The sequence below is a fragment of the Festucalex cinctus genome, chromosome 15, assembly GCF_051991245.1.
Source record: "Festucalex cinctus isolate MCC-2025b chromosome 15, RoL_Fcin_1.0, whole genome shotgun sequence".
In the NCBI taxonomy this organism is placed as follows: domain Eukaryota; kingdom Metazoa; phylum Chordata; class Actinopteri; order Syngnathiformes; family Syngnathidae; genus Festucalex; species Festucalex cinctus.
The window spans coordinates 10,886,993-10,910,730 of NC_135425.1; the positions used below are offsets into that span (position 1 = coordinate 10,886,993).

Here is a 23,738-nt window from a genome sequence, read left to right on the forward strand (position 1 = left end):
TAAACATACATGTGTAAATAATAATTCTAGAAACATATGTATTAGTAAATATATATTTTAACAAATTAACTTAAATCTTACTCCTGTCTAAATCTTACATTTGTGTGCGTAAATTAGGCTATTTTTAGATTCACGCCAGGCTGCTACATCCCAAAGAGGGAGCGTGCGTGCCTCGATGACCTCCATCAATCTGCCACGAGCCAGAAGTGTGACAATAGCATTATCATACCAATACACGCGGCTGCAGCCAATCAGAGGGCTGCTCTTTCACAGCCCCGCACGAGCTGCTTTGTATAAAAAGAGACACGTCTCCCCTCCGAGGGCACCTTGCTCTTTCTGCGGATTCACTCCACACAGCTTTTCTTAGCCACCCGTGAGGAAACTCATCATCGTCATCACCATGACTCTTGAAGAAGTTCTGAGCCAGAAATCTGCCGAGCGTGCTCAGTGCACCGGCAAAGCCCTGGAAGAGGTGCTGGTTACCGCCATGGACAACGACTCCCTCACGGTGGGAGTCTACGAGTGCGCGAAAGTGATGAATCTGTAAGTATTTTATTGATGACCGAATTTGCACAAACTTTTGCCTAACTTTGGATTTGATAGTTTACTGATTTTTCCTTCTTTCTGCGCTTTAACAGCGATCCAGACAGCGTTTCTTTCTGCGTGCTGGCCGTGGACGAGGATTTCGAGTGCGACGTCGCTTTGCAGATCCACTTCACCCTCATCCAGTCCTTCTGCTTCGACAACGACATCAGCATCGTCAGAGTGAGCGACAAGCAGCGACTGGCTGAGATTGTCGCCGACAAGTCGGAGCAGCTCGAAGATGCTCACTGCGTCCTCATCACGGTACGTACACACGAATCGGCTCACTTGCTTGCGTGAAACGGGAGCACGCGTGTGAATCCCGTCTCCTCTTCTCAAAACAGAACCCATCTGACGGGTCTTGGGAGGACCCCTCTCTGGAGAAGCTGCACCTGTTCTGCGAGGAGAGCCGGCGTCTTAACGACTGGGTCCCCGAGATCAGCCTCCCTGCACGCTGATGCCGGATCTGTGAAGCTTCCCATGTCAGGAAACACTCATCCCGATGAAGCTGTCTCCGCTCATCCCTGGATACTCCCGAGGAGGATTCCCAATCCAGGCAACACGGCGCCGGCCCCTGCAGGGGCCCCCGTGGAACCGTCGCCTCTTGTCCCGTCCATGCCAAGATGACTCTCATTCTTTGTGTGAATGAGGTCGGGTATGCCTCAAGAGCGACGCATCGACCCTCATTCTTTGTGCGGATGAGGTTTGGAGAGGAAGGAGAAGCGACGTGTGCGGGCTGCGGTCTGACGAGACACACGTCGCTCGTTGAAGCACGCGCAGCAGGAGAAGAAGCGGTGCTGAGGAAGAGGACTTGTTTAAAAAGAGACTTTTTAAACGATGGCCTCTTGGCTGAGCAACATGACAACGGTTGCAGTCGGCGAAAATGTTTCCCACTTTCCAGAATTGTCTTAATTCTCTAAAGGTTTCACTTTAGAAGTTTAAAAATGACAAAAATATACTAAATATTGAAAAAACAACAACAACTTAAGCCTGTTGTCTAAAGGTTTCACTTTAGAATACGGCTGAATTAAATTAATGCTAATTATTAAAAAATTGTACTTAAGAGTATGTCACTTCTGAAAAAAAAAATGGAAAATTACAAGTGGAAAAGCTTAATAAAAATATCTTAAATTCTAATTTTGCCATGTGTGTTTTATTGTCATTTGCAGTTGTTATAATTAGCAAATGTGGGTGAGGGGCTTGTTCTAACAAAAGTTTAAAACTCAGCAAATCTGCAAAGGGGGGCTCCGGTCTGTCATCTGCTCACTGCTGTCCCCCCTGCAGCAAAAGACAGAAAGAACCACACCCCTCCCTCACCCCTCGTCTAATCTGCATGTGTAAAGCGTCCGTCACAAAAGCGCAGCTCCGGGCCTGTCAGCTCCAGCGGCCCGGACAGAGCCCCCCATTGTCTGTCCTGCAGATGTCTCCACAGCCACGCCACGCCATCTGCTGTTCCTGCAGGAGGGGAGGGGGTCGGCCAGGGCAGTAGTCAGCTCTCCTCTACTACAAAAAGGGGCACGTTGGGTTTGGGTCTAGCTGGTTTGGGCCGGTTGTGAAAAAAAGAGAGGGGTCCCGACCGTGCAGCATCTGGTGTCCTGCCAGCTGCTGTCGGTCGGGACTATTGTTTACTGGCAAGAACTTGGTGAAACTTTGGCAAACAGGCCACATAAAGAAGCAGTTTCAGCTGTTTGGGTGAGGCAGCCACCTGCTCCATGTTGGAAGAATAAAACCAGCGTGATTAAGCAGGGGTCCATTTACCAAATGTCTTTTAATACTTTCTATTCTATTATTTTATATCAATGAATTTACAGATCTTACAGTACTTTGTGAGGTCATGATCTGCAGTGGTTTTCAACCAGTCCTCAAGTACCCCTATCCAGCCCATCTTCCACAGCAACACCTGTGTTTCAAACCATTAGCTAGTCAGCAAGCTTGCATGAAGCCTGATAATGATCTTCAGGTGTGTTGGCTGAGAGAGACATGGAAAACAGGCTGGATAGGGGTACTCGAGGACCGGGGCTGAGACACAGTGACCTAGTGCACTCCTAGATTTCTTTCTATATTGAATCAAATATGTTTCTAAATCAAATAAATTGGGATTAACAGATTATGCAGTTCAGTATTTGTATATTCCAATTCATTTAGTATGATGATTACAATAGTCTCACAAGACTTCAATGTCAGGTTTTACATGTGGATGTGGACCCAAATGCAGAAAAGCAGGGCGAGGAGGCAGCGATGAAGTAAAAAGGGAATTGAATTAAACTGTTTAGTTTAAAAGGCAAGCAATGCAAGACAGGGAATAACAAGGCAGAAAACCGGCAACATGAGGAGGGGGAAAACAACAATGAATCAACAGAGACAGAGGGGAGACAAGAGACTAAATACACACACACTAATTGACACAACGAGACACAGCTGGGCAAGACACAAGTGACAGAGGATGCTGATTGGTTGACACATTAGGAGGGGTAGGCAAACACAGGTGGACATACTCAGGTTTGACGAGACGGGGGAAGCCCACAAGGACAACATAACAAAACACTGATCACGACTCAAAGAACTCAAAGAAACAGGAGGACAAAATCAACCCAAACCCAACCCAAACCATGACATTTAAAAACTTCCCACTGCCAATGAAAAACACTCTAGTGGACCTTGTATTTTCTTTAAAATATATTGAATTAGAAACAACTTAGAATACAGCATCATTTGAAAACATTTAAAATGAAGGAGTCAAACAGAAAACAAAAAACAAACCCACATCCCTTGCATTGCACAAAAAAAAATAAAATAATGAAACACTATTTCAATACTAAGATAAAATGTATATGTTGAGGTAGATGGCTATATGCATCATATTCAGTGGCAGATGTTCCAAAATAGTGGCCCTAATGTTGCATACAAACAAATCATTCATTTAACTAATTAAAGGAATAAACAGTAAAACAAAGGGCCCATTAAAGGGGAAGTCAACCCCAAAACATTTTTTGTCTTGACAACAATATGTTCTATGCAACCCCACTGGTCTAAATATGGTATTTTGTTTAATATTGCATTAGTGGAATATAAGTTATGCAGCAAAATCCATCAGTTTTTTATCATCAATATCACACGGCAGTCATTTATATACATATATATATATATATATATATATATATATATATATATATATATATATATATATATATATATATATATATATATATATCAACTGGCACCAAAGTGACGGTTCCACTCCTCCACTTGGAGCCCGAAGGGAGTCATTTTGCCACTTGCTTTTGAGTGACAATGACATCACAGTTGCTCAGGTCTCAGGTAACATCCAATCACAGCTCAGCTTCAGAAAACTGGTGAGCTGTGATTGGTCGTTGCCTGAGCCCTGAACAACTGCGATGTCATCTTCAGTCGACAGCAAGTGGCAATTTGGCCGCCCATGAGATGGACAAAACGGCTGGATTTTGCATCATAACTCATAGTAAACAAATGTAATATTCGTCAATATACGACATATAAAATATTGTCAAGAAATGTTTAAGTTGATTTCCCCTTTAAGTACTTTTACTTAACTTTAAATAGACACATACAAAGATGCACAACTTGATCAAACTTAAAAGGCACTTACTTTGTTATTGTCTTTAAAAAAGATGCAATTAAGTTTTGTATTATATGAACGATTTACCACAGTGACAAATTCTACTTTTCACTCATTTTTGGCCCAAAGGGTTGAGCTGGCATCTATTTCAAAACGATCTAAGGTCCTTTAAAACTGCTGACGTGCTTCCTTAATGTGTTCTGATGATTATATAATCAACACAGTTTTTTGAGTAGACATTTTTATTATGAAAGTACACAGAGTTTGGAGGTGTGCCTGAGGCCCCTGTACGCCCGAAGTCCCTCCCGCTTGGGGTCCCTCACCATCCCTCGAACCACCGGCAGGCTGTCGCAGCCCCTCCTCCTCTGCGCTCGGTGCAGCAGGATCCGGTAGACCCCCGTCACGGGGCTGCGGCTGTCGTTCAGCTGATTGTTCCGTAGGTGTGCCGAGTTAAACCCGAGTTTCTCCAGAGAGCACCTGGCCTCCTCCGTCTCCTCCTCCCTCACTAGGTCCCCACTTTCAGAATCCGACAGGCCTCGCAGAGGGCTTGTTGGTTCCGGGGAGGCTAAGGACCAAGGGAATTCCACAGGTAAAAGCCAATCACAGCCCAGCATCTGGTCAACGGCGTACCGCTCAATGGGGTCTGCCTTTAAGATGCCCCTGATGAGCCTCTGGCAGGGACCCGGAACCCAGGGGGGGATACTGTAATTGCCCTGGATGACGCAGCGCCTCAGCTTGCCCATGGTTTCGGCACGGAATGGCATGGTGCCCGTCACCATGAAGAAAAGGAGGACCCCCATTGCCCACACGTCCACCGGAGGGCCCAGGTAGCACTCGTCCCTGAAGAGCTCCGGGGCGGCATATGGAGGCGAGCCGCAGAAGGTGTCGAGTGTGTTGTTGCGGTTGGAGATCTGCGTGCTGAATCCAAAGTCGGCCACCTTAACACAGCCGCTGGCGGTGAACAGAACATTTTCTGCCTTCAGGTCTCGGTGGATGATGTTATTATTGTGCTGCAAGGTAAATCATTACAGCTGATTTTAGTTAGGAATATTGAAAATATCAGTATTACATATTCTATGGTACAATCTGGATTATACTTGACCCACATTCATTTCAGTATTTTTTCTTTCTTAAATTAAGCCATTTTCAATTATAGTAGTCATGAAAGAGTACATCTCTGTGATGGGAAAACCAAAACAAAAAGTGAGGGGTATTTATTTCTCTTTCAGGTGAAATTTCTGGACAAACTGAAATCGGTTTGAGTGTATTTGGCAAGTGTCTGTGCATCATTGAAGGAAGTCTGCCGAAAAAACAACACTCGCAACGTGCACACACCCTCGCAAGCCTGCACCGTTCAGTGAGATACAGGCTTAAAGGTTACAGTGTATTTTAGGTTCTTCTTGAAATTTCCCCTAAAATGCCATTATCGCTGACTTATGTGAGTAACAACAGACTCACCATAAATTTCATGGCAGAGAGGATCTGTGAGAATGTGATCTTGCTGGTGTTGTCTGCAAGTTTTCCCTCATTGCAAATCTTGTTGTGGAGGTCTCCCCCACCAGCGTACTCCAGCACCAGGTAGAGACGGCTTGGCGTCTCCACAACTTCATACAGACGAATCACGTTAGGGTGCTGCATGGCGTTCATGCTGCTGACTTCCCTGGAGAGAAGCCGCTGGGCCTGATTGTCAAATCTTGTCTTGTCCAGGATCTTAAGAGCCACTTTGTCTGTAAGGACAAATGATACGTCTTCAAACACTCGAGCTGTTAGGATGAATATTGAATAACTTCACTAGAGTTTAGACAATGGATGGCAGTTTGATATGTGACAAATCAGAAACACATTTCAATTTGTCATATTTGCTTGACTGATGTAATTAAGGTTATTTCTGGTCAGACGAACAAAACAGATAATGATAGCTATGCATTAATGAAATAATTACTGATTTATTTTTGATTGATTTGTATTGTTTCAGCTACTATACCATCCATCTATCCATTTTCTAGACCACCTATCCTCATTTGTTTAGCAAGTGAGCACTGTGAATCCTAACACTGCAACTTGATAATAAATAAACAAACAAACAAATAAATGCATAAATAAATAAATAAGTTAACATAACAAAAACTGGGAAAACAGAATCAGTCATTGCAAAAAAACTGGGCTCAAAAAATAAAGTTTGTTTTATGAGCACCATAAAAATTTAGATAATTTCAAGCATGCCTTAATATAATATACATTAATTAATTACCTCACTTTCTTTATATTCTACGTCATGACGCACTGATTGCGTTGCGACGTAAATAACAATGGCGACTTTCGTACAAATAAAGTTTCTACAAAATGTGTTAAACTGGAAATGATTTTTGAAGAATGTTACCGGTATGTTAGTAGCAACCAAAAAATAATAATATAGAGCAAACTTGTCATTAAGTTCAGGGTCCCTTAATTACAATTTTACTATCAGTTTATTTTGAGTGACAATTAACACAAATGAATTCGCTTGTGCACGGTGGATGACTGTTTAGCACGTCCACCTCCCAGTACTGAGGACTCGGGTTTGAGTCCAGGCTCCGGAGTTTGCATGTTCTCCCTGTGCCTGTGTGGGTCTTCTCCGGGTACTCCGGTCTCCTCCCACATTCCAAAGACATGCATGGCAGGTTAATTGGGTGCTCTGAATTGTCCCAGGTGTGCTTGTGAGTGCGAGTGGTTGTTCGTCTCTGTGTGCCCTGCGATTGGCTGGCAACCAGTTCAGGGTGTACCCCGCTTGGATAGGCTCCAGCACTTGTGAGGAGCAAACGGTTAAGAAAACGGATGGATAGATGAATTAATTTTTTGCTTGTGTTACTAAAACGATATATATTTAAGTTACCAGTATTTTTTAGTCAAATCACTACTTTTTTGCTACTTAACCTGGAGTTACTGTATTAAACTTAAATGAATCATCAGTTTTCTGATTTTTTTTTGGTTTTTTTTAAATAAATATTTCTTTTCAAGGAAATTCATTTTATTTGCATTTTTCTTATTGGAAAAACTGGTCTATGGAGTGTCACAGCTTAAGTCCTGTGGACAAAATGGGCAACCGTCTATAAATCTGTATCACGGCTGTTTGTTCTCACACCACTATCGGGGGTCATATCAACCCTCGCAGACCCTGAGGTCTTCTGGCACTGGCCTTTTAACAATACCTGAGGTTAGAAGCAAAACCCATGGTGAGAGGACCTCAGGGCTGCAGAGAAAATTGTTTTTTTTTTGTTTATAAAAGAGGCTCAAAGGGGCGGGAACAGCTTTGTTGTTGGGTTTTATCGGAGGATAAAAATAAATTTAAAAAAAAGTATGTAAAGCAAATTGAGTTGCACAAGCATGATAAGGTGGTATATAAATAAAGTTGACTTGACACTCGACAACTGTCCATGGACATGGGTAACCAATGCTCTTAACCTAGAGTAAACTGGTGGACTCCAGCTTCCTCATGACTTTCAACAAGTACAGGAAATGTCGACTTCATGACGTATCCAAAACCATACAAAAAAAATAGCAATTATTTTCAAGTTATGAATTTCTCAGTAAAATCAACCCAATACAGTAATACAAGAGATCACTAATACCTTTTGTCAGAGCGTGAAAAGCCAGTTTGACTCTGGAGAAGGTCCCGTGGCCAATCTCTCCTCTAACCTTGTAGAATCCGATCCTGCGGCCGATGACCAGTTCCTTGATGATTCTGTCATCCTTGTGCATGTCCATTGTGAGCTTCTGCAGGGGGGTGAGACATAGCGAGCCATCTGCTTCCTCACCCTCTTGTTCAGGGTCTGAGCTATCTGTAAGGCTGTAACGGCTGTGGCGGAGTTTGGGGCTTGCTACCTGCATCTGTCCGGCGGGCATTTTCGATGATGCTTTCACCTGTAACACAATCATAGTAAATTGGAGACAGTAGAAAACATTTCCAGTAAATCTACAGGATGTCATATAAAATGCAACCATATTCAACAAATGACTATTTTCAGTTCTTTACAACCAATAAAATGTCTTGAAACACAACACTACTATGCATCATTTGGAACAGCACGTTTGCACAAAAAAATAAATAAATATGTATTTATTTTTCATTTAAACACATAATAATAATAATGATAATAATAATAATAATGTTATGATTGGGATGTTTGATGACTTAATATGTTGAGTTCCATTTGCATAGACAATTCATAAAATCAGAGAAAAACATCTTTGCATAATTTGGAACGCGCCAGAGACTTTAGACCAGGTGAAATCAGGTCCAAATTGTGGCGCATGTGGTGTAAAAGGACTTGTACTGGGCACAAAAGGAGGGCCTTAGGATCTTAATTCCGGCAATAACATAATACATAACAGGATACAATATCATTGTATCGAGTGAGATCATCATTACATGTTATTGTACACAGAGGCTGTCCAAACTTTTTCAATTATGGCAATTCCGCCTTATGGCATTATTATAGCAAAATACACCAGGAAACAAGTAAAAAATGAAAGGTGGCACCATAATTGTTACATGGACTGTTCAAACCTGGTGCTACTCAAGGATGTCATTATTTTTATACTTAATCAGCTGAACCTTTTTTCAGGGAATCTCATGTCATTGACATTTCACTGTTCAAATCAAATCAAATCAAATCAAATCAAATCAAATAAAGAACAATGCTTTATCAGTGGTGTGGTGTTTGCTTTAGGATTATACCAGTAATTAATAATGTGATATGTTCACAAATTAGTTTGTTTTTGTTTCTTGAATTATCTTCATTCATGAAGCATTAAAAAAAAGAAGATTTTGGTACTATTCAATTTGTGAATAGCTTCTTTGTATATCTAGAAAATCTACTCTTACAGAAATAAATATTATTATTATTATTATTAGATGTTAGGTGCGTCAGTCCACACCACTTTTTAACGGAGACAGTTTCAACGGCATCCAGTAGTGTTGCAGGCCATGTTAAATGTTTTTGTATATGATGCGCACCACGGAAAAAAGACGACGACGGAACACAAATGCCCCACATGCTGTAGTTTGGACATCCCTACTGTACTGATCAAACAATAATACCACACAGATGGATGCAAAGCCTTCATCAGAGGTATTTAAAAGATGTTCTTACCAAGTTTCGAAGCTGTTGGTTGGCATCAAAACACAGCCGTGGTGTCCATTTTCCGGGACAAAGCTAACTCCAATCCTTGGAATTGTAACCCATCGCAGCCCTCCGATGCACTACAATACTCTGATGAGGAGGGAGGTGTTTCAGGCCACACCCCTCACCTCTGTCAGCCTTTTGCTTCATTGAGGGAACCTGCTGGTGTCATGAACTATAATCCTGCTTTAGTTTAATTCTGAAAAGGCCGATATCAGCTCACAAAAAAAAAAAAAATGAAGCTCAACCTCATCAGTAACAAATGGTGAAATATGGATGCTTTCGGCTAACGTGCGCCTGCGATGTATGTGACAATTGATCTAATAGCTTTTTGTGAGATGACGTTACGCAACTGTATTACACAATGTTCTTGGTGAGATTAACGCTGGGCACCCTCTCAAACACTGTCTGAGTAGCGCAGATAATGAGATTACAAAGTATCGTGCCAAAGCTTCACCAGGAGGAGCTTCTCCATTCAGGTGTTTCGACACTCGACACTGTGGACAGTAAAGCAGTAACACTGGGGCAGAGAGTAAAACACTGCACCATTACCTCTATTCTACATATTTTTTTTTATTTTTTTTAGCTTTCATGCAAAGGTGGATAGAAAATGATACTGATTGGCATCTTTCCCACAGAGGTTCAAACTAACCAGCCACCTTAATGAGGACAAGCACAATAGAAGATGGAAGAATGGGTGGACAGAAAATACTAATAAAAATATCAAGATGTGATGATCAATGCATCCATGTTCTATACTATTTATTCTGTGGACTCAACCATTCACATTGACACCGTCACTAAATAAGAACTGACCCGTGAAGTAAGATGAATGATCAATGCTATCAAAGCTAATTCAATTGTTACGTGTTAATATGTAGCATCATTGAATCATATTGCATTGCATGACATCATTTATGTGCGCTGTACAGTAAACCAGCTATAAATTGGATTGATGTTGCTGATGGTGTTTTTTTTTTAATTTTTTTTATTTGAACAGTTTGAGCTTTGGAGGGCTTTTACATGACGTTGCATATTAATAAAATTGTTGTATCTTTTGTCCTAACAATACCATATCGAATCATATCGTAATCCCACAGAATTTAATAGTTCCACTTGAAAATGCACTGTTCTTGAATTGTATAATATCAAGATATGTATCAACTCATCTCTTGTTGGAGAGATGCAAACCCCTATCATCAGTGGTCTTGATTCTGAGCTCAGAATCGACAGAATAGAACTTTGAATGGCAATTGGTCTCGTGTTTTTCTACTTAGTGCTCTGCCTCCCGCCTATTCAGGTGTCTGATTGGATTAAAGCCTTAGACAAGAATACAGCCTGCGTTTAACTGTGATCTCAGTGCACTGGTCACTTGCCAACGTGGCAGTGGAACTGCAAATCAATATATGACAGTATGCAGAGAGAGGTCAAATACCTGAATTGAAAGAACGTGGAAATATTAGCACCCGGGAAATTTCAAGAATTGTGAAGTGTTGCTTGAACCTTCAGAAGTGGCAGAGCAGCAGCCTATTAGTGCCATTAACCTTAAAACAATTTAGAGCCTTCTTTTCTTCGAACGGCTGCAGAGGCTGGCAATACGCTGGCTGTCTTCCAGCTCTTTGATTCTCTGACGTAGAGTCTCAATCTCCCGGTTCTTTTCTTCCTGAAGGAAATGCAGCTTCTAACAGAACAAACAAGCTGTCAACAAAACAGGCAACATTTCTCATAACATCTACTAATATAACAGTTAATGATGTTGTCATTTTTGAATCCAACAATTGTATTCTGGTTGAACAGTCACCATTGAAGCAATGAATTTTACTACCTGTATCTATCCTAAGGGGGAGTATGCTAATAACAAAATACAAGCTTTTATTTGAAGCTTTTAAGAGTTGAATAAAGGTCCAAACTATCCTTACTTTCGAGAATGAATGTTGGACGAATCACAAACAACATACTCACCCTCTTGAAGAAATTTTGTGCAGTAATAACAGAGTCCTGTTGTTTCTGTTGGTGTTGGCTCAAATGAGCAGAATTCTGGATTCTCCCCAACTTTTCACCAAACTCAAAAAAAAAAAAAAAATATGGTTAGCTTAGCACAGATGCAGCAATATTGCTCAAAAACAAAAACCTAACTGGCATACTAAATTAATCAGAAATACAGCAACTTGTATTAATATTCAATTAATTTGTTGATGGTACACTGCCTTGTACTGAGTAAAATGGCAATGCTGTCATTGCACCAGCAAAAGCATGAATGCGCATGTTGAACAGGCAGTCAGGCATCCAGCTGGGATAGAGGTTGACAAAACATCGAGATCCCCCCACCCACTAAAGTTGTGGTTCAGAGTTGTCTTCGTTTTTGTACAAACATTGCCACACGAAAATCTAAATGATTCGACAAATGTATGTCAATGACATGCTTCAATTCCATTACCTTGCCGTACTTGGCTTCTGGTGATAATATTTGTCATTAAAAAACAGACTACACTACTACCTGCTGCTTTCATTTGTATTTACCATTTTGGGTGGTGGTAAGACATATATCTGCAAGACTTAATTTACCTCTATTTGTAATTTCAGGAGCTCGCCTTGCTGTTTTTTCCCCTGATCTTTCAGCTTCTTGTTCATCTCCTCCATATCCAGATCTTTTCGCTCCAGTAACTTCATAACTTCAGCGTCTTTGGCTTGCACTGCAGTAATAGACATTCCACCCAAATATTTGTTTACATGCATATACACATACACGTACAATATATATTTTAAAGCTGTGCACGAATGGGTGGTAATTCGGTCATTTGTTCGAGTGGGCGTGGCAAATTAATAATTGAATCAAATGGTGTGACATCACTTGAGTTGAGCCGGTGTTTTGTTTACATGTTAACTGTTCAGAGCGAGTGCAGTTTTGGCAGTTACGTACTTAAAACGTGGAAATGCCAGTTGAGGTATCTTGAACTAGAAAGTGTATGGTGTCCATACACATGAAATCATAGCTGATGCTCTTGGCTGATAACAATTAAGGGACAAGGGTAACAACAACACTATATGGTCACTATGGGAACGCTTATGATACAAGCAACATATTATGAACCCACATTTTTAAGTAACCATATTAGCAGTGTCCTCCTTAAATGCGCCAACATAAAGCACCACAGAATAAATATGAAGTCCAAACTAACAACGCTAAATCAAGAGCCGCTCACCACAGAGTGGGCCTCATGCGTGGGAATCACCTGCCTTGACTCTCACATCGGTCCAGTCGACCGCACGGTTAGGAGCCACACCCTTAAGTGCGTCGTAACGCGGGTGCATCACATGGGCAGCGTGGCGGATGAACCTGTGGTAAAAAGTCACCATCCCGAGGAACTCCCGGAGACCCTGGGCCGTCCGGGGTCGAGGAAAAGCGGCAACAGCTTCCACTTTTGCCGGGAGCGGGGTGGCGCCGTCCTCGTTGATGAGGTGGCCAAGGAATTGGATGGAGGGCACCCCAAAGACACATTTAGCTCGGTTAATAATCAGTCCAGCCTGGCTGAGCTTGGAGAAAAGCTGCCGGAGGTGTGAAAGGTGTTCTCCGATGGAGGACCTGGCCACTAGGATGTCATCCAAGTAGACGAAGAGGAACGGCATGTCCCGGAGAACAGAGTCCATGAGACGCTGAAAAGACTGGGCCGCGTTTTTAAGGCAGAATGGCATCCTGAGAAACTCGAACAGTCCGAAAGGTGTTATCACAGCAGTCTTAGGCACATCGGCGGGGTGTACCGGAACTTGGTGATAGCCCCGTACCAAGTCCACCTTGGAAAACACCTTCGCACCTGCCAGGTGGGCAGAGAAGTCCTGTATGTGCGGGACGGGATAGCGATCGTGCGTCGTGGCATCATTGAGGCGGCGATAGTCTCCACACGGTCGCCAGCCGCCGTCCGACTTCGGAACCATGTGGAGAGGCGAGGCCCACGGGCTGTCCGAACGACGAATTATGCCAAGGCGTTCCATGTTGGCGAATTCGGACTTAGCTGTGGCCAATCTATCAGGGTTGAGGCGTCGGGCCTTAGCGAGAACCGGCGGGCCCACGGTCTCGATGTGGTGCTCGACCCCATGCTTGGTAGAAGTGGCTGCAAATGTAGGCGTGGTCAGGCTGGGGAATTCTCCAAGAAGCCGCGTGAACACGCCGTCACCTGAGAGCGGGCTGGCAAGGCCCTCAAACGTCTCCACATCACACCCACAAGCAACAGTGGAAAACGTCACAGCGTCCAACAGGCGGCCATTTTTAACATCCACCAGTAGACTGTGGGCACACAAAAAGTCCGCGCCAAGAAGGGGAAAAGAAATGTCCGCAGTGACAAAGTCCCAAGTGAACCGGCGCTCCCCAAAACATACATCCACTGTCTTAGTGCCGTAGGTGCGGATCGGTGCATCGTTGGCCGCTGACAGGTGCGGGCCGTGAGTGCCCCCGGCAGCATCTTCAGCCGAGGCAGGCAACAGGCTTCTGCGGGCGCCGGAGTCACAAAGGAATTTGAGTCTGGAGAGGGTGTCCATGATAAACAGCAGCCGGCACTCTGCGCCCCCACTCACAGCTGCAACTGAGTGGAGGCGTTGCCGTTTCCCGACGCAACAAAGGAGCAAGGGGCGCGGCACCTCTTCGCCTTGGTTCCAAAACGTGCGTGAAAATAGCATAAGCCAGGGGCTGATAGGCCATCCACGGCAGCGCGTACCTTATGAGGTGCCGTTGCGGCCGCCGGGACTGGGAAGGCGCATGCAGAGGCCAAGACCTCGTGGTTGTGACGCTGGGTGGCCAGGAAAAAACGGTCAGCTTGCTCCGCCAGAGCACGTGGCTCGGAGATGGTAGTGTTCGCTAGCGCTGTCTGGACATGAGGAGGCATGTGGCGCAGAAACAGTTCAATAAACAAAAAGTTCGGCTCCTCCGCGCCAAGCAGGTACAGTATTTTTTCCATTAGCTCGGACGGCTTACTGTCCCCCAGGCCGTGGATGGCGAAAAGGCGTCGAGCCCTTTCCGGTCGTGACAGCTCGAAGGTCTTAAGGAGGTACGCTTTGAGCCCCGCGTACATATCCCGTGCCGGGGGAGAGGTGATAAAACTCACAGCTCTGGCCGCCGTGGAGCTCCCGAGCGCGGCCACGACGTGGTAGTAGCGCGTGGAATCGTCCGTAATTCCCCGGATGGCAAACTGAGCTTCAGCTTGTACAAACCACGTCGCCGCGGCCGACTCCCAAAACTCCGGTAACTTGAGATCAGCGGAGTTCGCCATAATAACCGAAAAGAAAAAGGGCTGGCAGGAAGAAGCATAAAGCTTATAAATTCCCGCCCTCATACTAAACTAGGACGCATAAAATCAAGCAAAAATAATAAAAATCAACAGAGATGATCAAATTTCACTCAGTTCATCAATTCCATGAAGTTAATTATCCAGTTGAATGATTACATTTGGAGACTTTTGATTCAGGCAAATGGATTATTGAAAGTTCAATCAGTTCATCTTCACCAGTGATTTGATCGCATGTAGTTCATGACAGAAGATTCGTTCCAATAGTTTGTTGATCACTTGTTGATTAATACCATGTGGATTATCACAGTCCAGCAGCTTTAGATAACTGGGCATAGTGAAAACTAGGGGTGTCACGATTCGCCAACTCCACGATTCGATTTAAATTTCGATTTTGGGGTCACGATTCGATTTTTTTTTCGATTTTTTTTTTTTTTTTTTTTTTTTTTTTTCCGCTCCCCCACTTTATAACACAGAGGCATATGCTTCTGTAGGCTAAGGCTAGTCTATGATCATTGGTTCTATTCATTGTACAGTAAATCTTATTTCAAAAGATCGGCTACATATAGGTGATGCAATTTCCATATTATTTTTGTGTAAATTTATGTAATATATGATAATTGACATTAGGCAGGAATGATCAAATTCAAAGAATTTATTTACAATATAAAGTTAACCGTCTTGTTCTTACTGAAGTGTAAAATAAAAAATAAAAAAACAAAAACAAAAAGTCACAGTGGGTGCCTGCCATCTATTGACTGTTTTTGGTTACAACAGTGTGCTGTGCGTTCCTCTTAAAATAATGTGCAATGTGCAACAACAACAAAAAATATATTGTATCCAAAGTCATGGAACAAATACAGCCTGAACAAACTATATCCCAACATTTACAGTTGCTGGGCATACTGTAGCGTGGTTCAAGTACACTAATTAAATGTTTGAATCCAGCGTTTTCCAAGGCTGCAGGTCTGCTGCTATAAATAGACCTATGGATCTGGCGTTTCGCGCGAGCTGAAGTGTGTGGAAGTTTCACTGTAAATGAGGATGAAATAGTTGGTTGGACCGTTGTTTTCCCACTTCTAGTTGAATTTGATAAATCTAAATCTTTGTGATGCCTGCGTAAATGTCCCGTCATGTTTGTCGTGTTTCCCGTTGTGACGGCTGGCGGCTCGGGCCCGCCGCCGGCTCCGCTCCCCTAGTATGTATGTGTGTGTTTGTGTCGGCTGGTGCCCGTATAATAGTACTTCAGTTTGAATGCGCCAGCGCGACACTCTGATTGGAGGACTGTGCCAGCGCGACACTCCGATTGGACGACTGTGCCAGCGCGACACTCCGATTGGACGACTGTGCCAGCGCGACGCTATTGTGTATCCGTGTATTATACCCCTATTGGTTATTGTTGCGGTTATTATTTGTTCACCTTCCACTTTCACTCCCTTGTCAAACCCCTGCCTGAAATTTCAATTAAAACTACTCAGATGTTAAAGTCGACCCGTGTTTATCTACTCTATATTTTCTGTTATTGTGTTACTTCCCTTCCCCTTGACGAGCCGGGCGTAACACCGTGGCCGAGTACAGTACGCGCACATAGCATATCTTGCAACTGTGGTCTTTTTATCGACAACGTGAACGTTGTCGACATAACTCACCGGGAACGCAAAATGTTTCCAAACTGGTGACGAGAGAAGCGGGAGCGGCTTGAAGCACCATTGCTGTGTCTGTCCGCGCTTGCCATCATGACTGCAGGAGAAGTCAGCTAACAAGTGCCGTTAGCTAGTAGCTGAATGGCTGCGTCTCATTTGCTTTCCTGGGAGGTGGCGGTGGCGGCGGTGGCGGTGGGCGCGGGGGGGGGGGGGGGGCATCGAATCGTGTGTCCTCTCTTCTATTTCGATGCTCGAAATCGTGACGTAATTTCGATCGATTTCGATAAAAAATCGAAATCGTGACACCCTTAGTGAAAACCATGTGTCCGACACCTCCTTCAGTCAGATCCGTCTTCATCACGATTTTGGTTCATCGCCACTTTTTTCTCCAGTTCAAGCAACCTTGTGGCCATGTCTCTCCTCATTCCGTTCATGGCAAGGTTGAGTGCTGCAAGGTCGTTTTTCACCAGAGAAGTGTCATCACAGGCCTTAGTTTGGCCGGCTTGCACGCCAGTGATGGCTCTCAGGGTGGCCTCAGCCATTCCCTCTGCATTCTTCTGGCGATCAGAAATTTTGCGTAGCGTACAAAACAGCCAGTGGGATCCAATCCCCAGCAGCATCAGCATAACCACCAGCACAGCCAGCAGGTATACGTCCTCCACGTCCTCAATCTCCAAAGGCGTCAGACACAATGATCTCCACTTAGCCCAGGAATCTTCAGCATATCCAGACATGTGAGTTCCGCTTGGACATGAACGTTGAGTAGGTCCAGGTCTCATCGTAGAAAAGATTTTGTCAAACGCACTTAGAGACCAGCTAATTAAATCCATACTGGTTTGTCAAAAGTTTTTGGAGCAGAGTGTCCTTTTCTCAGCACTCAGCACAGATGCTGTTTTCAAATGATTCAAGATTCAATGTCCTTGCACTTCAACAACATAGTCAGACGTGTTTACATTTCTGTGTGAAGCTCCCTCCTTGTTGATAACACAAAAGTTATTGCTCTCCCACATACAGGTTAAACAAAAGACAGGTTAAACATTTTCTTCACTATAACTAGTTAATACAAATTCTTTATATTTTTTCTTAAATCCAGCTAGTGTCAGAGTTCCAGTTAGTGCCCCATCTAGTGAATTCCATAATTTTACACCAATACAGGAGATCGAAAATGACTTCAGTGTAGTTCTAACACATCTCTGTACGAACCGGTAGTTCTTTGGTTAATAAATATCTTGTATAAGTTATTCTTTTTTCTGCAAGCATTTATTAGTGACTTACTCATCCATGGTTTGGATTGTAAATGTTGTTTCAAATAAACCTTCTTTACTGGACAGTGTTTATCATACAATTGTTGAAGTTTGTTTATAAAATAGCCATAAGCCATATTCACATTATTTGCATCATAAACACAACTCCAGTTTTGAGTCAACAGTTCATTTCTTAATGCAATAATATTCTCCTCTGTCCTAAATCTTTTATATATAGCTTGTACTTGTCTAGTACCATTTTGATACCATGAATAATTAGCAAATATTGGAAGATGATCCGTTACATCATTAATCAATATACCACTATTGATTTCATTTGACAAGATATTTGTATAGATATTATCTATTAAAGTAGCACTATGGGTCGTAATTCTTGTAGGACATGTAATTAATGGATGCAGACCTAGTGAATACATTGTATCAGTGAAGTCTTCAATATGTATGTTTTTGTTGGGGTTTAACAGATCTATATTCATGTCACCACAGAAGAATATTTGTTTGTTGTGGATTGTTGACAAATGTTTTTGTATACATTCGGTAAACATTTCCACCTTAGAGTCCGGTGCGCGATAGATACAGCTTACAATTATATTTTTACCTTTTATCACATTGATTTCAATCGTAATACATTCCATGAGATTGTCAACCTGTATCGACATATTATGCAGAATGTCAAACTTAATGTTGCTATCCACAAACAAGGCCACCCCTCCACCTCCTTTACCAATTCGATTTGTACATACCATATTATATCCAGGTAAATCAATAACCAAGTCCTTGTTTTCTTTCATCCATGTTTCTGAGATTGCAATAATATTTATTTTATTGTTGAACTTCTGCAGATATTCTTTAATATGACCAAAGTTTGTATATAGGCTCCTGCTTTTAAAATGAATTATTGAGATCTTACCAATGAGATTAATTGATTTGTTGAATTGTTCATCAGTGTAGTAGTGGCACTTGTCCACTTTGTTGTTGTAGAAGTTTTTGTCAGGGTCAAATATTCCATTTGGATCGTTTAAGGCATATTCCACAAATTGATCATCTAAGTCAGTGTAGTTAGGTGATATTGGGTCAACTTTTTGAGACATGATTAATTATCGTAGACTTCCAACTCCTGCAAACTCTTGATAACCCTGGTTTTGATCTCCTCTGGTGAGCTCCCTTGTGTCTTGATAAGGACTTTGCAGTTGGCGGTCCAAGTTGCCATAATCTTCCCATCTTTCTTCAGTTGACGTGCCTTTCTTGCGATTTCAGCATTCTTTTTGGTCAGATTTTCATTTAGAAAGACATTCTTGCCTTTCAGTTTTGGGCCTTGCTTGAGGAGTGCGATCTTGCTTTTTCTGTCGGTAAGTTCCTTGAAGACCATTGGTGGTTTTCTCCCTCCAGATGGAAGTGTGTATAACACTCTTGGATATGCTGCGCTTCCACCATTATTTCAATTTCCCGAAGTTTGGTTATCACCTGTTGCTCCACTGATTCATTGTCAGGATTTAAATCAGAATCCTCATCGCTTCTTCTGGCCGCAGCTTGTGCATACGTGCGCGGCCTGACTTTAATGCCGGTGATAATGACATCGTTTATACGAGATTTTTGATCAAGCACATCTACCTGTTCCTGCAAGTTGACAATTTGCAGATCTTTCCTTTTCATCTCCTCTTTCTGAGCTTGAACCACATCCCGCAGTTGCATCACCTCTTCCAGCAGTTTCTGGTTGGTTTGATCCATTTTTTCCATGGCTTTCTCCATAGTTTTCTCCATTTTTTGGATAATAGTCTTTAACTCCTCAATTTCCTCCGTTCTTTTCCCACTCGGCATGTTGTATAAACAAAAAAGTTGTTGTTACAGCTGCGCCGCAGGGAGTGAATCGCAGAGCGATAAGTTGCGTCCTTCTCAATCAGAGTCAGGAAGCATTCTTACTTTATTTTTCTTCTTGGTCATAGGCTCTTGTGTTGTCTCGTCACTGGAGCTTTTCCCCGTTACAAAGAAACTTTCCAAATACGTCTGTTTTTTGACTCATTTTGCTAATTTGTTGATTTAGCATCAGCACGACGTGACCGAGATACCGTAATTAGCATCTTGGCATGCGTCAAGAATCCGTCGAAACAGAGAGAATCCGGTCACTTTCCAAAATAAAATATTTTAAGCCTTGGCTAATCAATTAACCAGAAGTACAATAGTTTTTTTTTTTTTAATTATTATTAGAATTTTACCTGTGAGGCTCACCGCAGCCTGTCCAAAGTGGTCCACTGCCCCCAGTGGATGTAATGGGGAGCACTGCTGTACAGTATATACAAGTAAATGACTATTTTACACTCACATTCATATGTCTGGGCAATTTAGAGTCTTCACTTTAACTCATGTTTTGTGGAAGGGTTTTCACTCAGCAGAGATGGCGCTAAAACACCTTAAACCCTAATTAGTAAAAAAAAATTATTCCGGCAAAAGCCCAGTAGCAGCATAGATTATAATGATGCTAGTACATATAGGCCAAGGTTTGTTGTTTTTAATTAATGAATATAATTTTTTATTTTTTTTTTGCACAATACATTTGCACTGAAAGTGAAATTAACTCCTGAAAATGGCTATTGATACCAATAAAATAACATCAGCCCATTTAAGAATGACCTAAAGTGTTAATTCTATCCAAAGTTTTGAAACTGTTTTCACTGACCTTTGTGTATCTTAAAACAATTTTCAACTGAGTAAGAAAACATGCCAGTGGAATGCTCACCACAGTGAAACATACCCACTTTGCTTGGTGATCAGGTTACTGATCACGCAATGTGAAATATAAATTAACTTCTCAATACCAACTTGACCTATTTCATTTGCCATGAATTTTGACACACTGGTTGAAAATAAATAGCGTCCCAAGTGCTCAATAGGCCCTACTCAAGTGTGCACTGCTCCAAATTTGTGATGCATGAAAGAACGTCGGTCGAGTGGTTAGCACGTCCGCCTCCCAGTTCTGAGGACTCCGGTTCGAGTCCAGGCTTTGGCCTTCCTGGGTGGAGTTTGCATGTTCTCCCCGTGCCCGTGTGGGTCTTCTCCGGGTACTCCGGTCTCCTCCCACATTCCAAAGACATGCGTGGCAGGTTAATTGGGCGCTCCGAATTGTCCCTAGGTGTGCTTGTGAGTGTGGATGGTTGTTCGTCTCTGTGTGCCCTGTGATTGGCTGGCAACCAGTCCAGGGTGTCCCCTGCCTACTGCCCAGAGCCAGCTGAGATAGGCGCCAGCACCCCCCGCAACCCTTGTGAGGAAAAGCGGTCAAGAAAATGGATGGATGGATGGATGAAAGAACGTCACTTCACAGGTGCTTTGATTGTGACTTCATTTTCCAAATCCCACATGAATGCAATATAAATTCGCTACCAGAATAGAGATGTCTTGGATATCATATTGGTGGATTATTTTAGAAAAGTGTAGAGTGGAAAAAACTCTTCACACAATGAGGTAATGTGAGCATAATGTCTACTGCTCTTACACTGAGCGAAAGCTTCCTTGTGGGCCTCCTCCGCTTGCCTCCTGCACTCTTGCATGACAATCTCTACCTCCCTCTTGTGGCTCTCTCTGTGTTCTTTCATTTCACAAAGCAGTCGACGGATCTCAACCTCCCCATTCTGACAGAAAATCAAGATACATCACACAATGTCTGCGCATTGTCGAGTTTCACTCATTTCAAACGTTACCTCTGCTTTTCTCATACTTTGTTGCTTCAAGATTGCCATATTGCTCTTCAATGTTTCATTTTCCACTACAGCAAGATAAAACAAGACACAAAAAAAATGCATTATTTTTCCTGTATAGGCCATACTGTAACCTCTGTTTTGTTTCTTCATATATCGCATATACTGTTGTAGCAAGCAACATACCGTGGGGATACAAACTTCAGAAAGGATTTGATACACTATTTAACAAGTTAGGAGGGATGACTATATGTAGCAATTTCTAATACAACACATACAGTATTACCTCTGAGGTTGCACTGCTCCTCCAAAGCCTGCTGCAGCGCATTCACTGTGGCAAGTAGGGCATCTCTTTCTGAAAGAGTTTGATAAGTGACACAATGCACTACTATAGGTTTATTTCACCTATTTGGCAACTATTTGCTTCAATGGCTATATTTATTCGAATTTGCATTGCAAGTAAAGTGTGTCTGATAATGGTGCTTGGTTTTGGTTGTATGTATGTTTTTCCATTCACTTCAGATACACCAGCAGAATTTATTGCGTAGATACATTATAATATCCCTGTTACCTTTACCTTATTTAGGTACAAAAACACGTCAAATTATTAAATAAAAACACATATTTTGACAGATGAGGACGCTGATTTATCATAGATATAATACAATGCTGCACTACTGGAGGTTAAACATATCTTTCATGTATACCTCTCAGACAGTTTTAATCAAAACACCATCGTTATTTTTGCCGCATTTGACCTTTTCGTTGAGATGTTTGTTTTTCCATTTTGTTTACCCAATTTGAGGACGTCCATTTGTTATCTGGCCAGCAGAGGGGGACAGATGTACGCCTCAGAAAAAAAACAGCATCAGCTTCAGTACTGTAGCCTACTGTACTTCAAGTGCTGTATTAATTTAAAAAAATAAAAAAATAAAAATAAAAAAAATCACCGAACACTAGGCTTAAAATGAAACTGAAACTCACCTTGAGTGACTCCTTTCTCCTTGGTCTCGTAAAATTTCACTTGTCTACTGGAGTCTTCTAGCATCGTCTCCAGCATGATGTTTTTCCCATTTAACTCTGTAATTTTCTGTTATTAAAAATAATATATATATATATATATATTGGATTGGGAAAAACTATGTCCGCCAACATTAACACAATATTATTTGGCACCGAGTTTACTGCAAATGCACATAGGCCTAATTTAAATGATGTGCTGTAGGCTACAGCACTGCATTTAAGTTAGCACGCCAGGATTCAAAGTTAAACATTAACTTACATTTTCGAGTACGGTGAATTCCTCTGTTAATTTGTCGAGATTAATTCCATTTGATAGTGCCATGGAGAAGATACGGTTGAAATCAAACGTTAACGTTAAAATGTCTGTTAAACCTGTTTTAAACGAGTAAGGACGAAGAGAGCTAACGTCGTGAGCTAGCTACACAACAATGAAAGCTAACGCAAAAACCACGGCAAATGACCGTTAAGTGTTAGCTTAAAAAAAAAATATAAATAAAATAAATAAAAATAAAATAAAACTAGTCTTTTGAGTTTATAGCTAAAACAAAATAATATATATATATTTTTAAATAAATAAAAAATAAATGAATAAATAAATAAATCACCTCATTAATAAAAAAAATTTCAAATTGAAATTTAAATCATACAAACGAAAATAAATGTACATTCTAATAATAGAACTTTATCATTTCACATGTACTGTACTAGTAATGTGTGGAAACAGCTTCAGTAGCTCAAGTGCTCACACTGTACTTCAGTGATGTTACAGATTCATCTCTTTTACTTAAGTAGATAAAGAAATGCACTTCGATTAAGCAGTTTCCATTCAAACAAATATAATACCCAATGTGATAACACTGTGGTCAGACAGCAGTATAACATCTTGGTAGGCCTACAATGAAAAACATGGCACACAAAGCTGTGCTTATACAGAGATGAGAAAATAAACAACTGTGCTCAGTTGTGATGTAATGAATTCTGACAAGATACTAATCACAAATCCTGCGCATGATACATTTTGACAGCGTTACTTGCATGACTGACAAAAATACTGTACTCCTCTACTTTTATGTTTCGTAGATAAGACTGAAGTTTTGAACACCAGAACCGTGATTTTTCGGCTGATAAAGAAAGATATTAGCCACACTACAAATTATTATTGGAAAATGCATTGAAACATTCTCTTAAAGATTCTAATTCGAATTAATATATTTTTACTATTATATATATATATATATATATATATATATATATATATATATATATATATATATATATATATAATCATACAGTAGGTACTTGAATTATGACTATGAAATCTAAGTCATATTGACAAAAAAAAAAACTGATCCAGGCCGTTTCCATTTTTGTCTGCATTTTATCAGCTATTGCAAACAATCGACAAACTGTAAACATAAACCAAAATGACAAAAAAATTATTTTGACCTATTTATGGATAAAAACGTGGAAAAAAATCTATATATTTTGATTGTATAGGACCTT

The 23,738-nt window shown here is 41.6% G+C and overlaps 3 protein-coding genes across 5 annotated transcripts; 1 reads left to right on the forward strand and 2 right to left on the reverse strand.

The window, feature by feature from the left end:
• The first annotated feature begins 289 nt into the window (after window positions 1-289).
• Window positions 290-1,547, forward strand: LOC144002236 (growth arrest and DNA damage-inducible protein GADD45 gamma-like). Its single transcript, XM_077497267.1, has 3 exons — window positions 290-543; window positions 639-846; window positions 927-1,547. Exons 1-3 carry the CDS (start codon window positions 401-403, stop codon window positions 1,038-1,040), a joined length of 465 nt encoding a protein of 154 aa, XP_077353393.1. The 5' UTR covers window positions 290-400; the 3' UTR covers window positions 1,041-1,547.
• A 2,461-nt stretch (window positions 1,548-4,008) lies between these two features.
• On the reverse strand, window positions 4,009-9,937 carry nim1kb (NIM1 serine/threonine protein kinase). 3 transcript variants are annotated; one of them, XM_077498157.1, is made up of 4 exons: window positions 9,228-9,937; window positions 7,786-8,030; window positions 5,636-5,904; window positions 4,009-5,187 (listed from the first exon to the last, which is right to left on the reverse strand). In XM_077498157.1, exons 1-4 carry the CDS (start codon window positions 9,281-9,283, stop codon window positions 4,423-4,425), a joined length of 1,335 nt encoding a protein of 444 aa, XP_077354283.1. In that variant the 5' UTR covers window positions 9,284-9,937; the 3' UTR covers window positions 4,009-4,422. The 3 variants fall into 3 exon arrangements, with proteins under 3 accessions (XP_077354283.1, XP_077354282.1, XP_077354281.1); XM_077498156.1 differs by having other exon boundaries at window positions 7,786-8,077; window positions 9,310-9,912; XM_077498155.1 differs by lacking the exon at window positions 9,228-9,937 and having other exon boundaries at window positions 7,786-9,104.
• Window positions 9,938-10,071: 134 nt separating this feature from the next.
• Window positions 10,072-22,663, reverse strand: ccdc152 (coiled-coil domain containing 152). The gene is made up of 8 exons (XM_077498158.1): window positions 22,495-22,663; window positions 22,197-22,302; window positions 21,499-21,567; window positions 21,216-21,280; window positions 21,011-21,146; window positions 11,905-12,032; window positions 11,302-11,403; window positions 10,072-11,020 (listed from the first exon to the last, which is right to left on the reverse strand). Exons 1-8 carry the CDS (start codon window positions 22,555-22,557, stop codon window positions 10,895-10,897), a joined length of 795 nt encoding a protein of 264 aa, XP_077354284.1. The 5' UTR covers window positions 22,558-22,663; the 3' UTR covers window positions 10,072-10,894.
• Between the last annotated feature and the right edge of the window lie 1,075 nt (window positions 22,664-23,738).

Coding starts and splice junctions, on each gene's coding strand:
- LOC144002236 (XM_077497267.1), top strand. CDS start 401: ATGACTCTTGAAGAAGTTCTGAGCCAGAAATCTGCCGAGCGTGCTCAG. Junction 544..638: donor TGCGCGAAAGTGATGAATCT/GTAAGTATTTTA, acceptor GCGCTTTAACAG/CGATCCAGACAGCGTTTCTT. Junction 847..926: donor CTCACTGCGTCCTCATCACG/GTACGTACACAC, acceptor TTCTCAAAACAG/AACCCATCTGACGGGTCTTG.
- nim1kb (XM_077498155.1), bottom strand. CDS start 8,158: ATGGTTGCATTTTATATGACATCCTGTAGATTTACTGGAAATGTTTTC. Junction 5,905..7,785: donor TTTTCACGCTCTGACAAAAG/GTATTAGTGATC, acceptor TTGTCCTTACAG/ACAAAGTGGCTCTTAAGATC. Junction 5,188..5,635: donor TCTCTGCCATGAAATTTATG/GTGAGTCTGTTG, acceptor TTTACCTTGCAG/CACAATAATAACATCATCCA.
- ccdc152 (XM_077498158.1), bottom strand. CDS start 22,557: ATGGCACTATCAAATGGAATTAATCTCGACAAATTAACAGAGGAATTC. Junction 22,303..22,494: donor AATTCACCGTACTCGAAAAT/GTAAGTTAATGT, acceptor TTTTAATAACAG/AAAATTACAGAGTTAAATGG. Junction 11,021..11,301: donor CACAAAATTTCTTCAAGAGG/GTGAGTATGTTG, acceptor TTGTTCTGTTAG/AAGCTGCATTTCCTTCAGGA.